General features: G+C 44.6%; 1 protein-coding gene across 4 annotated transcripts in view; it reads left to right on the top strand.

Annotated features, from left to right (window-relative positions):
* Emp1 (epithelial membrane protein 1) overlaps positions 1 to 8,593 on the top strand; it is a 32,830-nt gene extending 24,237 nt beyond the window's left edge. For all 4 annotated transcript variants that reach the window (XM_063285590.1, XM_063285589.1, XM_063285588.1 and 1 more), the window contains 4 exons: positions 2,621 to 2,734; positions 5,350 to 5,446; positions 5,544 to 5,684; positions 6,401 to 8,593. In XM_063285590.1, the coding sequence (XP_063141660.1) occupies positions 2,657 to 2,734; positions 5,350 to 5,446; positions 5,544 to 5,684; positions 6,401 to 6,567 (483 nt within the window). In that variant the 5' untranslated portion in view covers positions 2,621 to 2,656 and the 3' untranslated portion in view covers positions 6,568 to 8,593. The remainder of the gene's footprint in view (positions 1 to 2,620; positions 2,735 to 5,349; positions 5,447 to 5,543; positions 5,685 to 6,400) is intronic.
* The last annotated feature ends 5,074 nt before the right edge of the window (positions 8,594 to 13,667 follow it).

Raw genomic sequence — 13,667 nt, forward strand, 5'->3', positions numbered from 1 at the left:
AAAAGAGTCACATTTTAGCATGGGTCCCCTCACCTGCTCTTCAGGTGCAGCAGGCAGGGGACAAGAACAAGGTAGGCCTGAGTCAAGGTAAGAAGAGAGATGGAGTGGCCTGGGAGAGTACATATTTCCCACATACAGCGAGGGCCACTGGATGAGACCGTAAGCAGGACAAATCAAGAGGGACTCTGCTGGATAGAGTCCCAGGGCATTCAAGGAGACAGAAAGTCTCCTGAATTGGCCCGCCTGTCAGGCCACTCATTTAAAGAGGCCTCACTTGGACTGTCTTCCATTCCTGGCTCCTCAACTACGTCTCACTATTAGGAGGGAATCTGTCAATTATAAACAAAATTAACCTGAGAGTCATTAAAAGGTCAAGGAAAGTTGGACGAAAAGTACCCATTATGTAACTCTTGGAGTTTTCTTTCCTGAGCCAGCTTTATTCTAGACGGGCAAGCCAACTGTCTCTGGTGATGCTGGAGGATGTGTTCTTACTCCAGGGGCAAGGACTAGACAAAAATGACAATGTCTGAGGGCTAAAGCGATTTTAGCCATATGCTGCCTGGTGAACTACCCTGCCCGTGTCTTATTTCTTGACCTTGATGTGGGGCGGCACGAGACCCAGTAGTTGGATTGGGTAGGCAACAGCTGTTCTGCTTCATAGAATAAAAGAAACAGTAACAACAACAACAATCATAGCAACCCTGTTATTAGTACCACGTGACACACAAGGTACTGTACCATGCTGCGGAAGGCATTTTCACTTATATAATCCAGTCGAACCCTCACACTTCTGGGTGTGGTTGAAATCATTACCGCTCTTCATGGATGAGGAAACGGAAGCAGAGATCAAAGCACTTGGAATAATTCTAAGTCAACTTCTAATTCAAAAAGCAAAGCAATAAAACAAATCCTTTGCACAATCCGTGAAACCAGTGGGAAGTTCTGGAGGTAGACCAGAACTCCCAAAAAGCAGCCGTGAATTTGAATGTTGGAAGAGGGGATTCATAGATATGAGAGCTCCAGTCTCTCCCCAGAGGCAGCAGGAAAACTCCATCTGTTTTGTCCTTCACAGTTAAATTGGAAACATTCTCTGCCTGCCTCCCCATTGGAGGGAAGTAGCCAGTGGGGAAGAGGATTTTTGGAGAGTAGAAACCAGTGTCTACAAAGAGCGGAGAACCCAGGCGTGCAGTAGATCATGCTTGGTTTTGAGTAGCTAATGAGAAAGCGAGAGGAGATAAAAGACACCGGAATGTCAGAATAATCATAGTATCGCTGTTCTAATAAATGCCTAGCGTAGCTTGAAAGTGGCTTAAGCACAACCAAAGCATCAATTAAATCAGGTGGAGAGAGACGGGGAAGCAAGCAATTGCAGGATGCACACAGCCTCTCCTCTAAGGTTGCTGCATCCTCACACACTCCCTGCCTAGAGGGTGAATAACCCCGGGTCCTTTCCTTTTGATGTCTCTCTGAGCTGGCTCTGCGTCTAACTGTCACAGGTGTGACACAGAGGTTACGCACGGCTCCCCCACGGGCGCCTCTCACGTTTCCTTTAGCTTCTAGGTTTTACGATTAGTGGTCTCTGTTGAAATTATGGTTGAGGACTTTTGTTTATCCATGCACGTTGTTAATTTATATTAGTTCCTGCTCTTCCGAAGGGTGATTTATGCCTCTGTTTGTCTTCGGGGATGGGTCCTGAGTGACTGAAGTCGCATAAACACCACACGCCAGCAAAAAAAGCACATCTGGTGTTATCTCAAGCCTTACACTTCTGTAGCCCCAGAGCTGTCATGTTGAGCCGCAGGAAATCTAACATCGCTCTAGACCCATAACAGCATTCCCACCAAGAGGCATGCAGGGCCAAAGGCTCAGGTGTTGCGAATATTAGTCTGGAATGCTAAATCAGTAAGTGATCAGACCATTACACAGTAATTAGGTTGTCATACTACTGGATGCCAAAGAGCATTGTAATAACAGAAGTTGTATCTCTCCTATTTTACGTCTCATCCGGGATCAAATTAGTAGCCAATTTGCTCTACGGCCATTGAGTAATAGTGCCTTGTTCTGCGGAACCCATTGTTTCTATTCAATCTGCTGGGTGAGCATTTTGCTGCAGCACCGATGCTCTCCTCATGCAAACTGAAATTGTGTGTGCTGCTGCTGCTGCTGCTGCTGCTGCTGCTGCAGAGTTCTGGAGGTGACAAAATCCTTACCACAACTCAAGGCCCTACAGTTTTGACCTGTCAATCACAAACAAAACATTGGCAGCTGTTATAAAGCATACCATGCTCTTCTTAATATAATGAATATTATATTCTTTAATTATTCTCATTTTATTAATATAATATTCATTATATTAAAGAGATGAGTCTGGAAGTACATGTCTATAAAAACGGAAGTACGTGTCTATAAAAACGGAAGTACATGTCTATACACAGTTGAGCAGGCATGTATATCAATCAGGTAGGCGAAAAGCAGGTTTTAGAAAATTTTGATGTAATTTTGAATTTTAAAAACGGTCACACTTTCTTGCGTCAACAGAGAGCCCACGAAATGAGAAGGTGGGATGTGTCTTACCGACTGTGACAGTCACCTTTCTCTCTCCCCTGTCTTTTGTTTGCAGAATTCTCTACTCAGGAGTTACAAAAAAGAAGCCAAGATGTTGGTGCTACTGGCCGGTCTCTTCGTGGTCCACATCGCCACTGCCATTATGCTGTTTGTCTCCACCATTGCCAACGTGAGTTCCATCCCCCTGTTCACTCATCCCAGGGAGGGATCTTTGGAGTATTTTGGCAAAATGTTAAGAAAAACGGGAGGCGGGAGTGTTAAATCACAGCGCAATGAACTTCTCGATTAGCCATGAGAGGAAAACAAACCAAACAAACACATACTCATAGATCAAGGAATGAAATAAGCAAAGTATGAAAGGCGAGGGTCCACAGTGACTCTTCTAGGGGGGTGTTGGGAGGTAGAGATTACCGGGCATCTTCGCTTCTAGAAGGATCTATGGGAGGTGGAGACTAAGGTGCACTTGGAGGATGGGCGTGTCATCTCTAGAGAAAAAAGGGAAGTAGAAGAAAATAGAAGTGCAGTCCACACGGGAGGGCTGGCAAAGACGCCCTCCTCGTGAGACAGACTCTTCCTGTGCATGGGTTAAAGATATTTCTTCATGTGCCAGACCACAGAGATTCCCGTTTAGAGGGTAGATAGATGTGAGAGAATAAGACACTGCTTTGATAATGAGGTTGACAAATGCAAGTTTTGTGTGGAAATTGGTGTGTGAAATGGAATTTGGCAGGATTAACTTGGTGCCCGGTAAATCAAATAACAGAAATAGAACGATCTCCTCCCGAGATCGCTAGTCTTTGCTCTGCGAACCCGGGGCTACTCTGACCCCTAGTGGTCAATTTTAGTGCCCAAGTTTTGTTTTGTCTTAGACGAGATGAAGGAGCTTCTTGGACTTAGAAGTTAACACAGCCCATTCGGATGGTAGGATTTGCGTGAAGAAGGCAGAGGCAAGAGCATCATGAGTTTGAGGCTAGCCTGAGCTACACATTTTGCCATATGTACTGGCTCCTGCCTTTAGGAGCACTAGGGAGGCAGTGAGTTTGAGGCCAGCATGGTCTATGTAACGAGTTTCAGTACAGCCAGAAAACTACATAGAGAAACCCTGCCTCAAACAAAAACCCAAACATTAAAAAAAACCCCAAACCAAATAACAACAACAACAACAGCAGCAGCAACAACAACAGCAGCAGCAGCCACAACAACAACAACAGCCACAACAACAACAACAAGTTAAGGCAGATGGCTTCAGAATGGGCTACAGTTCTTGCTATGGTCAATAAGGTTTTTTTGTGCTTTGTTTTTCCACCCCAGATAGGGTTTCTTTGTATAGACTTTGTAGTCCTGGAACTCACTGTGTAGACCAGACCTGGGATAGATCTTAAGAGATCTGCCTGCCTGCCTCTGCCTCCCAAGTGCTGGTATTAAAGGCGGGTTCCACGACTGATTGGCAAGAGTGAATACGTTTTACAGTCCAGACGGAAGGGCTTTGCAGACATCAGGGTGTGAGACAAGCGAGGCTGGTTTAAGTGTTAGGAGACAGGACACAACTCTTGCCCATTCTGCCTCCTGTAGGTTTGTAATTTGGCCATTCTGTAAGCTGACTCGCATGCCTCACAGGATAACGATGTGGTAAACTTCAAAGTGTATTAAGAGCTGCTTATGTGCCTCACATCCACCCGGTATCAGCCCTGACGTGGGGCTGAGAGACCAGGCGATTATGCATGCTTGGGTTTCCTGTTTCAGCATGTTTTGCACATGTCTGCACAGGACCCCAGTTTATTATCTATTCTTGGTCCAGGCAAGAAGGGACATCTAGTGGCATGGTGAGCCTGGGAACATACATTTTGGCCACTCTTGTGTTTTTAGTTGCCTCTGCCTTGAAGCACTTGATACAGCATTTTGACATGGAATGAATGACTTTGCATGTTCTGATCCTTCTGTGTAGACGAAAGTTGCCTGTGGGCTCCCAGGTTCATTCTTGTCTCCCCAGTAGCTCTACTGTTTCTTCGTTGTCTCCAGTTGGACATTTCCCCCCTATTTTTTGTTCTTTAAAGATTTATTTTTAAAAGTATGTGAGTCTGTGCTAGGAGTGCTGGTGAGGAAGATGTTGGATTTCCTGAAGCTGGAGTTACCGGTTCTTGTGAGTCTTCTAGCGTGGGTGCTGGGGACTGAACTCCCGTCCTCTTGCAAGAGCTGTAAATGCTCTCAACTGTTAAGCCATCTCTCCAGACATCTTTGTTTTCGTGTTTTGGGACAGAGCCTCATGTTACCTACATTGGTCTCAAACTTATTGGGTGGGAGCTTTAATTCCTGAGCCTCCCGAGTTATTTCCAGGGGGCTGGAATCACAGAGCAGTGCTACCAGGCAAGACTTACCTTGTTTTTCCTTATTAGCTAGGTACTGAAATGTGAGTCTTTTAAAGTGCATACTCCATGTACCTTTCCTCACCCAGAGTTTTTGTTCCTTGGAACTTCAGAATTTTAAACCCCTATGGTGGAATTTCTTCTGTGTGTGTGTGTGTGTGTGTGTGTGTGTGTGTGTGTGTGTGTGTGCGCGCGTGCCATGAATAGTGAAGTCCAAAGGGGGAAGGTGATCTCTTTCGGGTCACAATCCTTTCTCTTGGAACCTTTGTGTACTAAGATCTAATTTCTACAGAGCCAAGAGGTTTAGCAGTATTTACAGCTGCATATGGCGTCTTGGTTAAGATTTGGTCCTGACCCTTGATGACGTCCTCTTCGGAAAGCAGAAGGGTAATTCTTAATCCACTCTGTCTTCTGGTTTCAGGTCTGGATGGTGGCGGACGGTATAGACTCGTCCATAGGGCTTTGGAAGAACTGCACCAGTGGCAGCTGTGACGGCTCTCTGAGCTACGGCAATGATGGTAAGCGTGCGGACATCAATGCCTAGCCCACCATGGGTGTGGTCAGGAAGATGTCCGGACTCTCAGGTTGTCTAACGCTCCTGCTCTGTCTTCACAGATGCTATCAAGGCAGTGCAAGCTTTCATGATCCTCTCCATCATCTTCTCTATAATCTCCCTCGTGGTCTTCGTGTTCCAGCTCTTCACCATGGAGAAGGGAAACCGGTTCTTCCTCTCGGGATCCACCATGCTGGTGTGCTGTGAGTACCCACAGCAGCAGAGTCTATTTTACACGAGAGCATCTCTCCCCCGCCCCCACACTGCTCCAGACTGAGCACAGGGTCTTGAGGTGCTAAACAAATACCCTAATACTGAGCTACATACACAGCCCTGCAGGAAAAGCTTTACTCGTCTTCATATCTTTGCTTCAGTCACTGCCTCAGATTAGCACGTGGCTGTACGAAGCTGCCCTGGGCTGCTTTCTCCTCTAGTTATCTGTTGATGGCCTGCTATGGCTGCTTGGATCAGCAACCCCCATATGCTCAGGCATCATCAGGAGCCCCTCTATACAGAAGGTGGGGATCCCCAGAGAGATGCAGCTATTGATACCATGTGCACAATTACCGCCATGCATCACCTTCTCCATTCTTTCCAGAAACACCCAGTTAGATAGAAGACCAGGCTGCTCTCATAACACCACACCTAGACATATGGAGGCCCAGATGAAAAAAGGCAGGTTGAGAGCAGGATGCTCCATGATTTATTCTTCATTACCCACAAGCCAGAACAGATAGGAAAGCCCAGATATCTCTCATTTACCAATATACCATCAGGCGCAAATCTGGGCAAACCAACAGAGCAGCTATTTAGGGACACACAGATAGAGTTCACCTTCTCATCACTGCCCAGGAAAATGGGATCATAACAAGAGCACCTCAGTGCCAACCATGACAGCTCCCCCTTTCTTTGCTTGCAGGGCTGTGCATTCTGATTGGAGTGTCTATCTACACTCACCACTACGCCCACAGCGAAGGGAACTTTTTCCCCAGCAGCCATCAAGGCTACTGTTTCATCCTGACCTGGATTTGCTTCTGCTTCAGCTTCATCATCGGCATACTCTATATGGTCCTGAGGAAGAAATAAGCTCGTGGGCATCTGGGGTGGGGGTGGGGAAGTAGGGAGGAGGAAGCAACTGAATCCGGGAGGGAAGCAGAAGTCACTGTGTAGGGATAACCAAGGGAGGGGAGGGGGGAAGGGAGGGGGAAAGGAAGAGTAGGAGAGGCCCAAACCCAAACCATATCTGGGGGGGCGTGGTTCTCTACTGCCAAACGCCCATCCTTGGAAGAAAGTTGTTGGCTACTATGCTGATGCTTCCTTGAGGCCACCAGAGAGTCCTCCTCTAGCCACCAAATATGGCCCCATCTATCCTCAATTACCGACACTTGGGGCCTCACCAGCTGCCATTCCACTGGCGCCACTCTTGAGGGTGACTGCTGGGTCATACACTGAGGTCTTGCAAACCCATATCAATGAGTTCTGACAGTGGTACAAGTCCTAGCAAGAGCAGATCACTGCCTCTATGCTGAGGCTAAGCCTCGAAGCCACCTTATCCTTGTGACCTGAAACCAAACCTCAAATCCAGATCCCAAGTGCCTCTAGTGGGAGCTTTGGCCAGGAAGCTGATGCCCGTATTTGGTGGCCTTTCTAACAAAAGTGAAGAAAGAGAGATGGTTTATAAGGTCAAGCTGATAGAATTGGTTGAACCAAGAAGTAGAAATATTTACCGCAGAGGATCTGGGAGACAGGTGGGGATAGGCAGAGCCCCTCAGTCATGCTTCACTGAGCTGTCCCTCATGGAGACCTCCTGCTCTGGACTCTGCTAGACCCTCACTTAAAGCCAAGGCAGCTTTTCTGGAATTTTTCTAGATTCTCTAGAGCCAAAGATGAAAACACCCCACAAACCGTAGGGTCAAAGTGCATGCCCACCACAGTGCAATAGTAAAGTTTTTAGGATTCCCCAATGCACCCACCGTGTCCTGGAAATGTAACCCGGGAGAGATGCACATGTTCCATCGCCATACGATTCTGTTAAGCTTCCTCCTAATTAAGAACATTTGAGGAAGTCTAATGATGACCAAAATAACACTGGGGACCAGAACATGACATCTAAACACAGTGGTCACTGTAGCTTTGACCTGGGCTGGAGTGGTCTCCTCTCAACAGCTTTCAACACACTATTTTCCAGCCAAAGATGGCAATTCTGTAAGCCAATTAAAATACACACCAATCTAAACTAAAGAACAAGTCCCGGGGGTGCAGGGGAAGGTGCTATCTGGTTATGGAGCACTAAGCATACTATATTTCACTTATGTTAAGAACAGAGTGCCTGCTCTTAGGAAAAAACGCAGTTTGGTGAGATGAATAAAGTCCTGGTGGTGGGCAGACAGTTTCTTTTTTAAAACTGGAGAAACTCTTAGGGTGTCCAGTCAGATGGTAGCTGAATTGTTGGGGCTGCAAGGGTATTCCTACATAAGACTTAGAGGTAGCATGACATCTCAGATTTCTGCCTTAAAGGGCTTTCCTTTTAGAAATAGTTTCTCCTATTGCCCTTAGAAGACCACCCCGGGAAGAGTCTGAGATATCTTTTCTACATTTCTTTTCCTAGGAATATTCTTACCCATTTCTCATATCCATTTCTTTTGGGAGGGAGTTGTTATGCTATACTTGCTGGTATTTATGTAAAGGGACCATTACTAAGTATATTTCTCTAGTGTATTATGTTTAAGGGAATGTTCAAGTAGGTTACTTAACTGCTGAGCTGATGGTAGAGATACTGGTCAGGAAAGCTATAATAATTCTTAAATTATAATTTGACCACCATACATTTGTTCTAGGCTGTCTTATGTTCATAAGAAAATCAACAGAAAAAGATAGTCACATTTTGTTAAAAAGTTGATTTATGACTGGAGAGAAAGAACCATGCATTCCCTTGTCTTTTACTTCTTTTCTGTGACATTTACGTCTCATGTAATTTGCATTGCATTGGTGGGTTATTCTAGTACTGTATTTGGCTTCTTCATTAATAGGATATTTCATATACTATAATTGTAAATATTTTGATACAAATGTTTATAACTCTAGGGATATAAAAACAAATTCTGATTCCCTACATTGTGTGACTGTTTTCTTTGTAAAAAAAACATGAGCTGATATGGAGAATGGTGACATTTATTCCTCTTCATTAATTTACCTACTGGTTTGATTCGGTGAACTTGACATTTATTTGAGACATTAAGCTACTTTCTGGGAAAACCTTAAGGATTTCTCTAATAATTATTTCAGGCAGCGGAATGTTATTAAGTATAGCTCTGCTTTGCTTTAATTAGACCTCTTAGGCAAAAATGGAATTTCATAAGCTAATAGATTAGAAAGAGGTTGTTATCAACTTAAATAAGAATGGCTTATGACATTAAGAAATGAGGCACTTGTAAAGTTTGGTTGAAGTAGCCAGCTCCTATAATGGTCCTGTCAGTACACCGTGATGCACAAAGTGCTGGGAAGCCTGATTTCTGAAGAAGTCCCCTGTGTTAACTGGGGCATCTCTGGGCTCAACGAAGGCAAGATTAACTCTTTTCTGTGAGCTGTCAGAGCTGTCGTTGATGGCGGAGAGCAGGTGGATATTCCGCATCTCATCATCATATCAACACTAGTATATGACAAATACGGTTTTGATAGTCTTTCAGTCCTCTATGGTATTGTGTTAAAAAAACCAACTATACAGAAAAACACACCAAAAATGCACTACGAGGGGCCGAAGAGATGGCTCAGTGGTTAGAAGTACTCGCTGCTCCTTGCAGAGGACTCAGGTCCAGTTCTCAACATCCACATGAAGGCTCACTCACGTGGAACTTGGCTTCTAGGGGTTCCAATGCTTTCCTCTGGCAAAATACTCACACCATAAAATAGATGAGTATTAAGAAATACATCATTGAACCTCAAAATGACCCTCCAGCATGAAAGACTAAGAGATGGTTCAGCGATGACTCAGTGGGTAAAGTGTTCACCACACAAGCATGAGGGAGGACCTGAACTTTGAGTCCCAGAACCCCAATTTTAAAAGGTGCAATAATGTGCCTGTAGCTCAGGAGTGGGGGTAGAGATTGAACTCATTGGTCAGCTAGCCCAGCCCAAAATGGTTCCAGGTTCAGTGAGAGACTCTGCCTCGGAAAGTAATAATGAAAACCAATCTATCATCCTATATCAACCTCTGTTTTCCACATGTGCATAGATGGATGAGCACACACACATACATTATACACATACATACATACATACATACATACATACATACATGCTTACACACACACACACACAATTTTAGTACATTTCAAATTAGCAGATTTAATTGCATTTAATTTTGTGGTGACTTCTCAGAGGCCCATAAGACATCTTTTTGTTTATTTTGATTTGTTCTTTTTTTTTTTTTTGAGACAGAGTCTCACTGTGTAGCCCTGGCTAGCTTCAAACTTATAATCCTCTGAGCTCTGCCTCTCTGTGTGGTAGAATTAGAGGTGTGCCCCATCACCCCTGGCTGCCCATAAGATACCTCAGGCTGTTTCTAGGATATTAGTTCTCAACCTGTGGGTTGTGGCCTTCCTATGTGTGAGGGTGTTGAATGACCTTTTCACAGGGGTCACATATCAGATATCCTGCACATCAGATACTTACATTATGATTCGTAATGGTTGCAAAATTACAGTTATGAAATAGCAACAAAATAATTTTATTGTCGAGGGTTTCCACAACATGAGGAACTGTCCTGAAGGGAGACAGCATTAGGAAGGTTGAGAACTGCTGTCCTTGAACATCTTTATAAGAGGCCTATTTTCCTCACATAGATCTCCTGGAGATTTCCTACCATGATACAACTCGTTGGTTGGCTCTTCTGACTGCCCATTCATTCCCCGAAGGTCTTTAGTCACCAATGAACACCCAGACCCACCCAACATGTCTTCGACTGCAAAGATGTCATCTTGCATTTCAAGAATCTAGGTGGTAATCAGTGGTATTTGGACAGGCTCGGGAAGGCTAGCAAGCAAGATCCTACACAGCAGTGCTCAGCCCGAGTGATTTCCTATAGTATTCCTCTGAAGACCCGGTTTTCTTTAGTTCTAGGCTGATCAGATGAGGCTCACCCACACCATGAAAGGCAATCTGCTTTGCTTAAACTTTATCCATTTAAAGGCCATTCTCATCCCAAGATGTCTCCCTAGAAACACCCAGAATAATGTTCGGTTACATAGTTGGATCCTTTGGCCCAGTCAGGTTGACACATAAAATTAGACATCTTCTTGTCAAGGCCAAGGTGTACTAGCTTTCTGTCTTAGAAATAATTTGAAGAAAGCTTGAACACCAGATGTTTCCGTGATTTCAGATGACATTTAGTTCCGTACAGAAGTGAGATAGCAAGATGTGAGAGTTATCTTGCAGAATGAGATTACATTCTGAGAGAGGGCAGGAAGTTGTCAGATTTCCACATATAAAGGTGATGGATAAATATTTGAGCAATTAAATGACTTGTATAGAGTTGAATTGATTTAAAGTGATTAAGTAAATATGCAGGTGACTTTGGTCCAAATGAGGAGGGTGGAGAAAGATGAGTCACTGAGATCTCCCTTGTCATTCAAGAATGAGGCCATAGGCACAGGAAATCCATTCATTGGGGTGATAAAACCCAGGTGCAACATGGCTAATAGATAACTCTGTCACTCTGCTTTGGACATACTCCAGATTGTCCCTTTGTAAAACCCCACTGGCTTTTAGGCACAGAGGACAATTTCTCAGGAGCCTTTGAAAGAAAGCAAGTGGGAGTTAAAATCCTGCTTGTGCAAGGCTCCGTATTCCAGCAACACAAGAAGCAGTTTTGTGTGTCTGCTAAGGAAAGCTAGAGCATACCAACAGGCAGACGAAATGTCTCTCAGGAATGTGGCAGTAAGTTTGAAATAGCCCCGTTCTGGGGCACAGAGGGAACGTGGACAACAGTAGTTGCCTGAGTATTGGGATCACAGGTGTGTAGTGTCCTTTAGGATTTGACAGTCTTTTAGTGAATTGTATCTACAAGGACCTACGAAGTGACCTGCAGTTCAAGAAGACTGTCCAAGTGGCAGATAAGAGACATTACTGTAGCAAGAGCTAAATTTGACAGAGCAGACTATGAGGAAATACGGGCTGTTGAATTCTTAATGACTTAACGGGTTGGCACTAGCCAGGAGTTGTGTACATGTCTGGAGTCCCAACAGTAGGTGAGTAGAGGCAGAGGAGAGGGAGGGGCCACAAATTTGCCAGCCTGGTCTATTTCATAAACAAGACTATTACATAAACAAGACTGTGCCTCAAATCTCTCTCCCAGAAAAAAAGATTTTTTTTAAACTTACTGTCTGGGCTGAAATGATTTTGGTAATTTATTTTGGAAGTTCGATGTATTTTCAGCAAGATAGGATTTAGTTTAAATACCAGACTGTTCTGTTGCTCTTCCAAGCCCTTGTGTCTTGGAAAAGCTAACTGTGTCTGGTAGAGGGAGGGTGGAGAGTGAACGTGGGTCTCTTGTCAGAAAGTCTGGCTTGATTATAGCAAGGAAGTAGTGTTTAGTTTTTCCATTAAATATGGAAGAACATGGCATTCAGTGTGACCCTGTCTGGATCGAGGTATCTCCCCTCTTTGATCTGGGCACTCTGAGGCTGGCACTTCTTAGCTGCCTCCCTTGTATTATTAGCACATGGATCTCTTAAATTCAGCTTGTTTAGGCTGGTTTGAATGACATCGACTCCTCAGTGTTATAATTTACAGGCTTTGAGCATTGTGAAATCTTTATATTTTTAGTTTTTTTATCTTCTGAAATGCACACACACACACACACACACACACACACACACACACCTTTTCTGAGACAGTATCTCATATAGCCCAGGATGGCTTCCAATTCACTACATAGCTGCAGCTGGACTCCTGATCCTCCTGCTTCCCCCTCCTGAGCGTTGGGATATGAACCAATCACTTTGAACTCTTATCTTTACAGTTTTTAGGGTGAGTCAAAATTGTACCTGTTTTGAGTATTTTGCAATAGGTTTTGAGTTACGGCACTCGCTTTGTTGAGTGAGCTGGATGACATTAATGAATCTGACATTTAGTCATCCCGCCTTAAAAAAACATTAAAAGCATTTGGGCAGATTCCTTCTCATGAACCGAGCTACAGAATGCATATCAGCACAGCATACCAGAAATGACTGCTAATATCTTTCCCTGGGGTAATTCAGATTCTGCCCACCTCATTGTGTTTCATACTTGTCAGAGCCTCTGGAGAGGGAGAGACAAGCTTCATGCAGACAATTATTAATTGTTTGCTCTAAGCTTCTTTCAGCCACCTGTTCCCTGACCTTGGCCTGGGCCTCTCACTTCCCAGTGCTGCTTGTCCTGAGGGAGGCTGCTCAACGCTCCTTTCTCAGTGTGGCCACCACCACCATTCTCCTGTGTCCTCTTAGCTCTCAGGGATGCTCCCTAGATGCTCCCCTTTCTCCCCGAATCTCTAACCTCTCTCCTTCTGGAAGTGTTCTCTTGAGGACCAAACATGCTTATGCTCTTCATATTCTAAGCGGAAGGAAACACATGAGAAACTCTCTTCCTTCTACCTCAAGATTCTACTTCTTGTCAACTCTTCTTTGGCAGGTTTCTCAGTATGCGCATTATTTCTGCTTCTGCTGGGCCCTGCCCTGGCTTGTATGTGGCTGAGGAGCTCGAGGAACACGAGGAACACAAATAGAGGCCTACATACCATATGTCTAAGTAGATTAAGGAGATCAGAACCCAATTTAAAATGCTCGGGGTCCCTGGCCTTCTAGAGAGGAGAGTGCTGTTACTGTTACTGACCTCTGGCTCTCAGCTCAGCTTCTTTATTGAACACATTCCTGTTTCATTCTTCAACTTGAGGGACTTGGGGTGCATGCATGTGCATACCCCATGGCCAATCTCTTCCCTTCCCCTTCCTGCCAAGGAGTGTTCCTCAGTTGGTTGTCCTCCGAGCTCAGAGTGTGCACACTGTGCTATTTCACAAACCCAGGAGACATCCTAGTAATGTGTGTGCCCAGTGGTGATTGGGCAGGGGACTTTGGGTCTTGGGTCCTCAGAATATAGATAGGAAAGAGGTAGCAGGTTGAAGGTACATATAGCCTCTTTGGACTTCATGTTCA

The sequence above is a fragment of the Rattus norvegicus genome, chromosome 4 (genome assembly GCF_036323735.1).
Source record: "Rattus norvegicus strain BN/NHsdMcwi chromosome 4, GRCr8, whole genome shotgun sequence".
Taxonomy (NCBI): domain Eukaryota; kingdom Metazoa; phylum Chordata; class Mammalia; order Rodentia; family Muridae; genus Rattus; species Rattus norvegicus.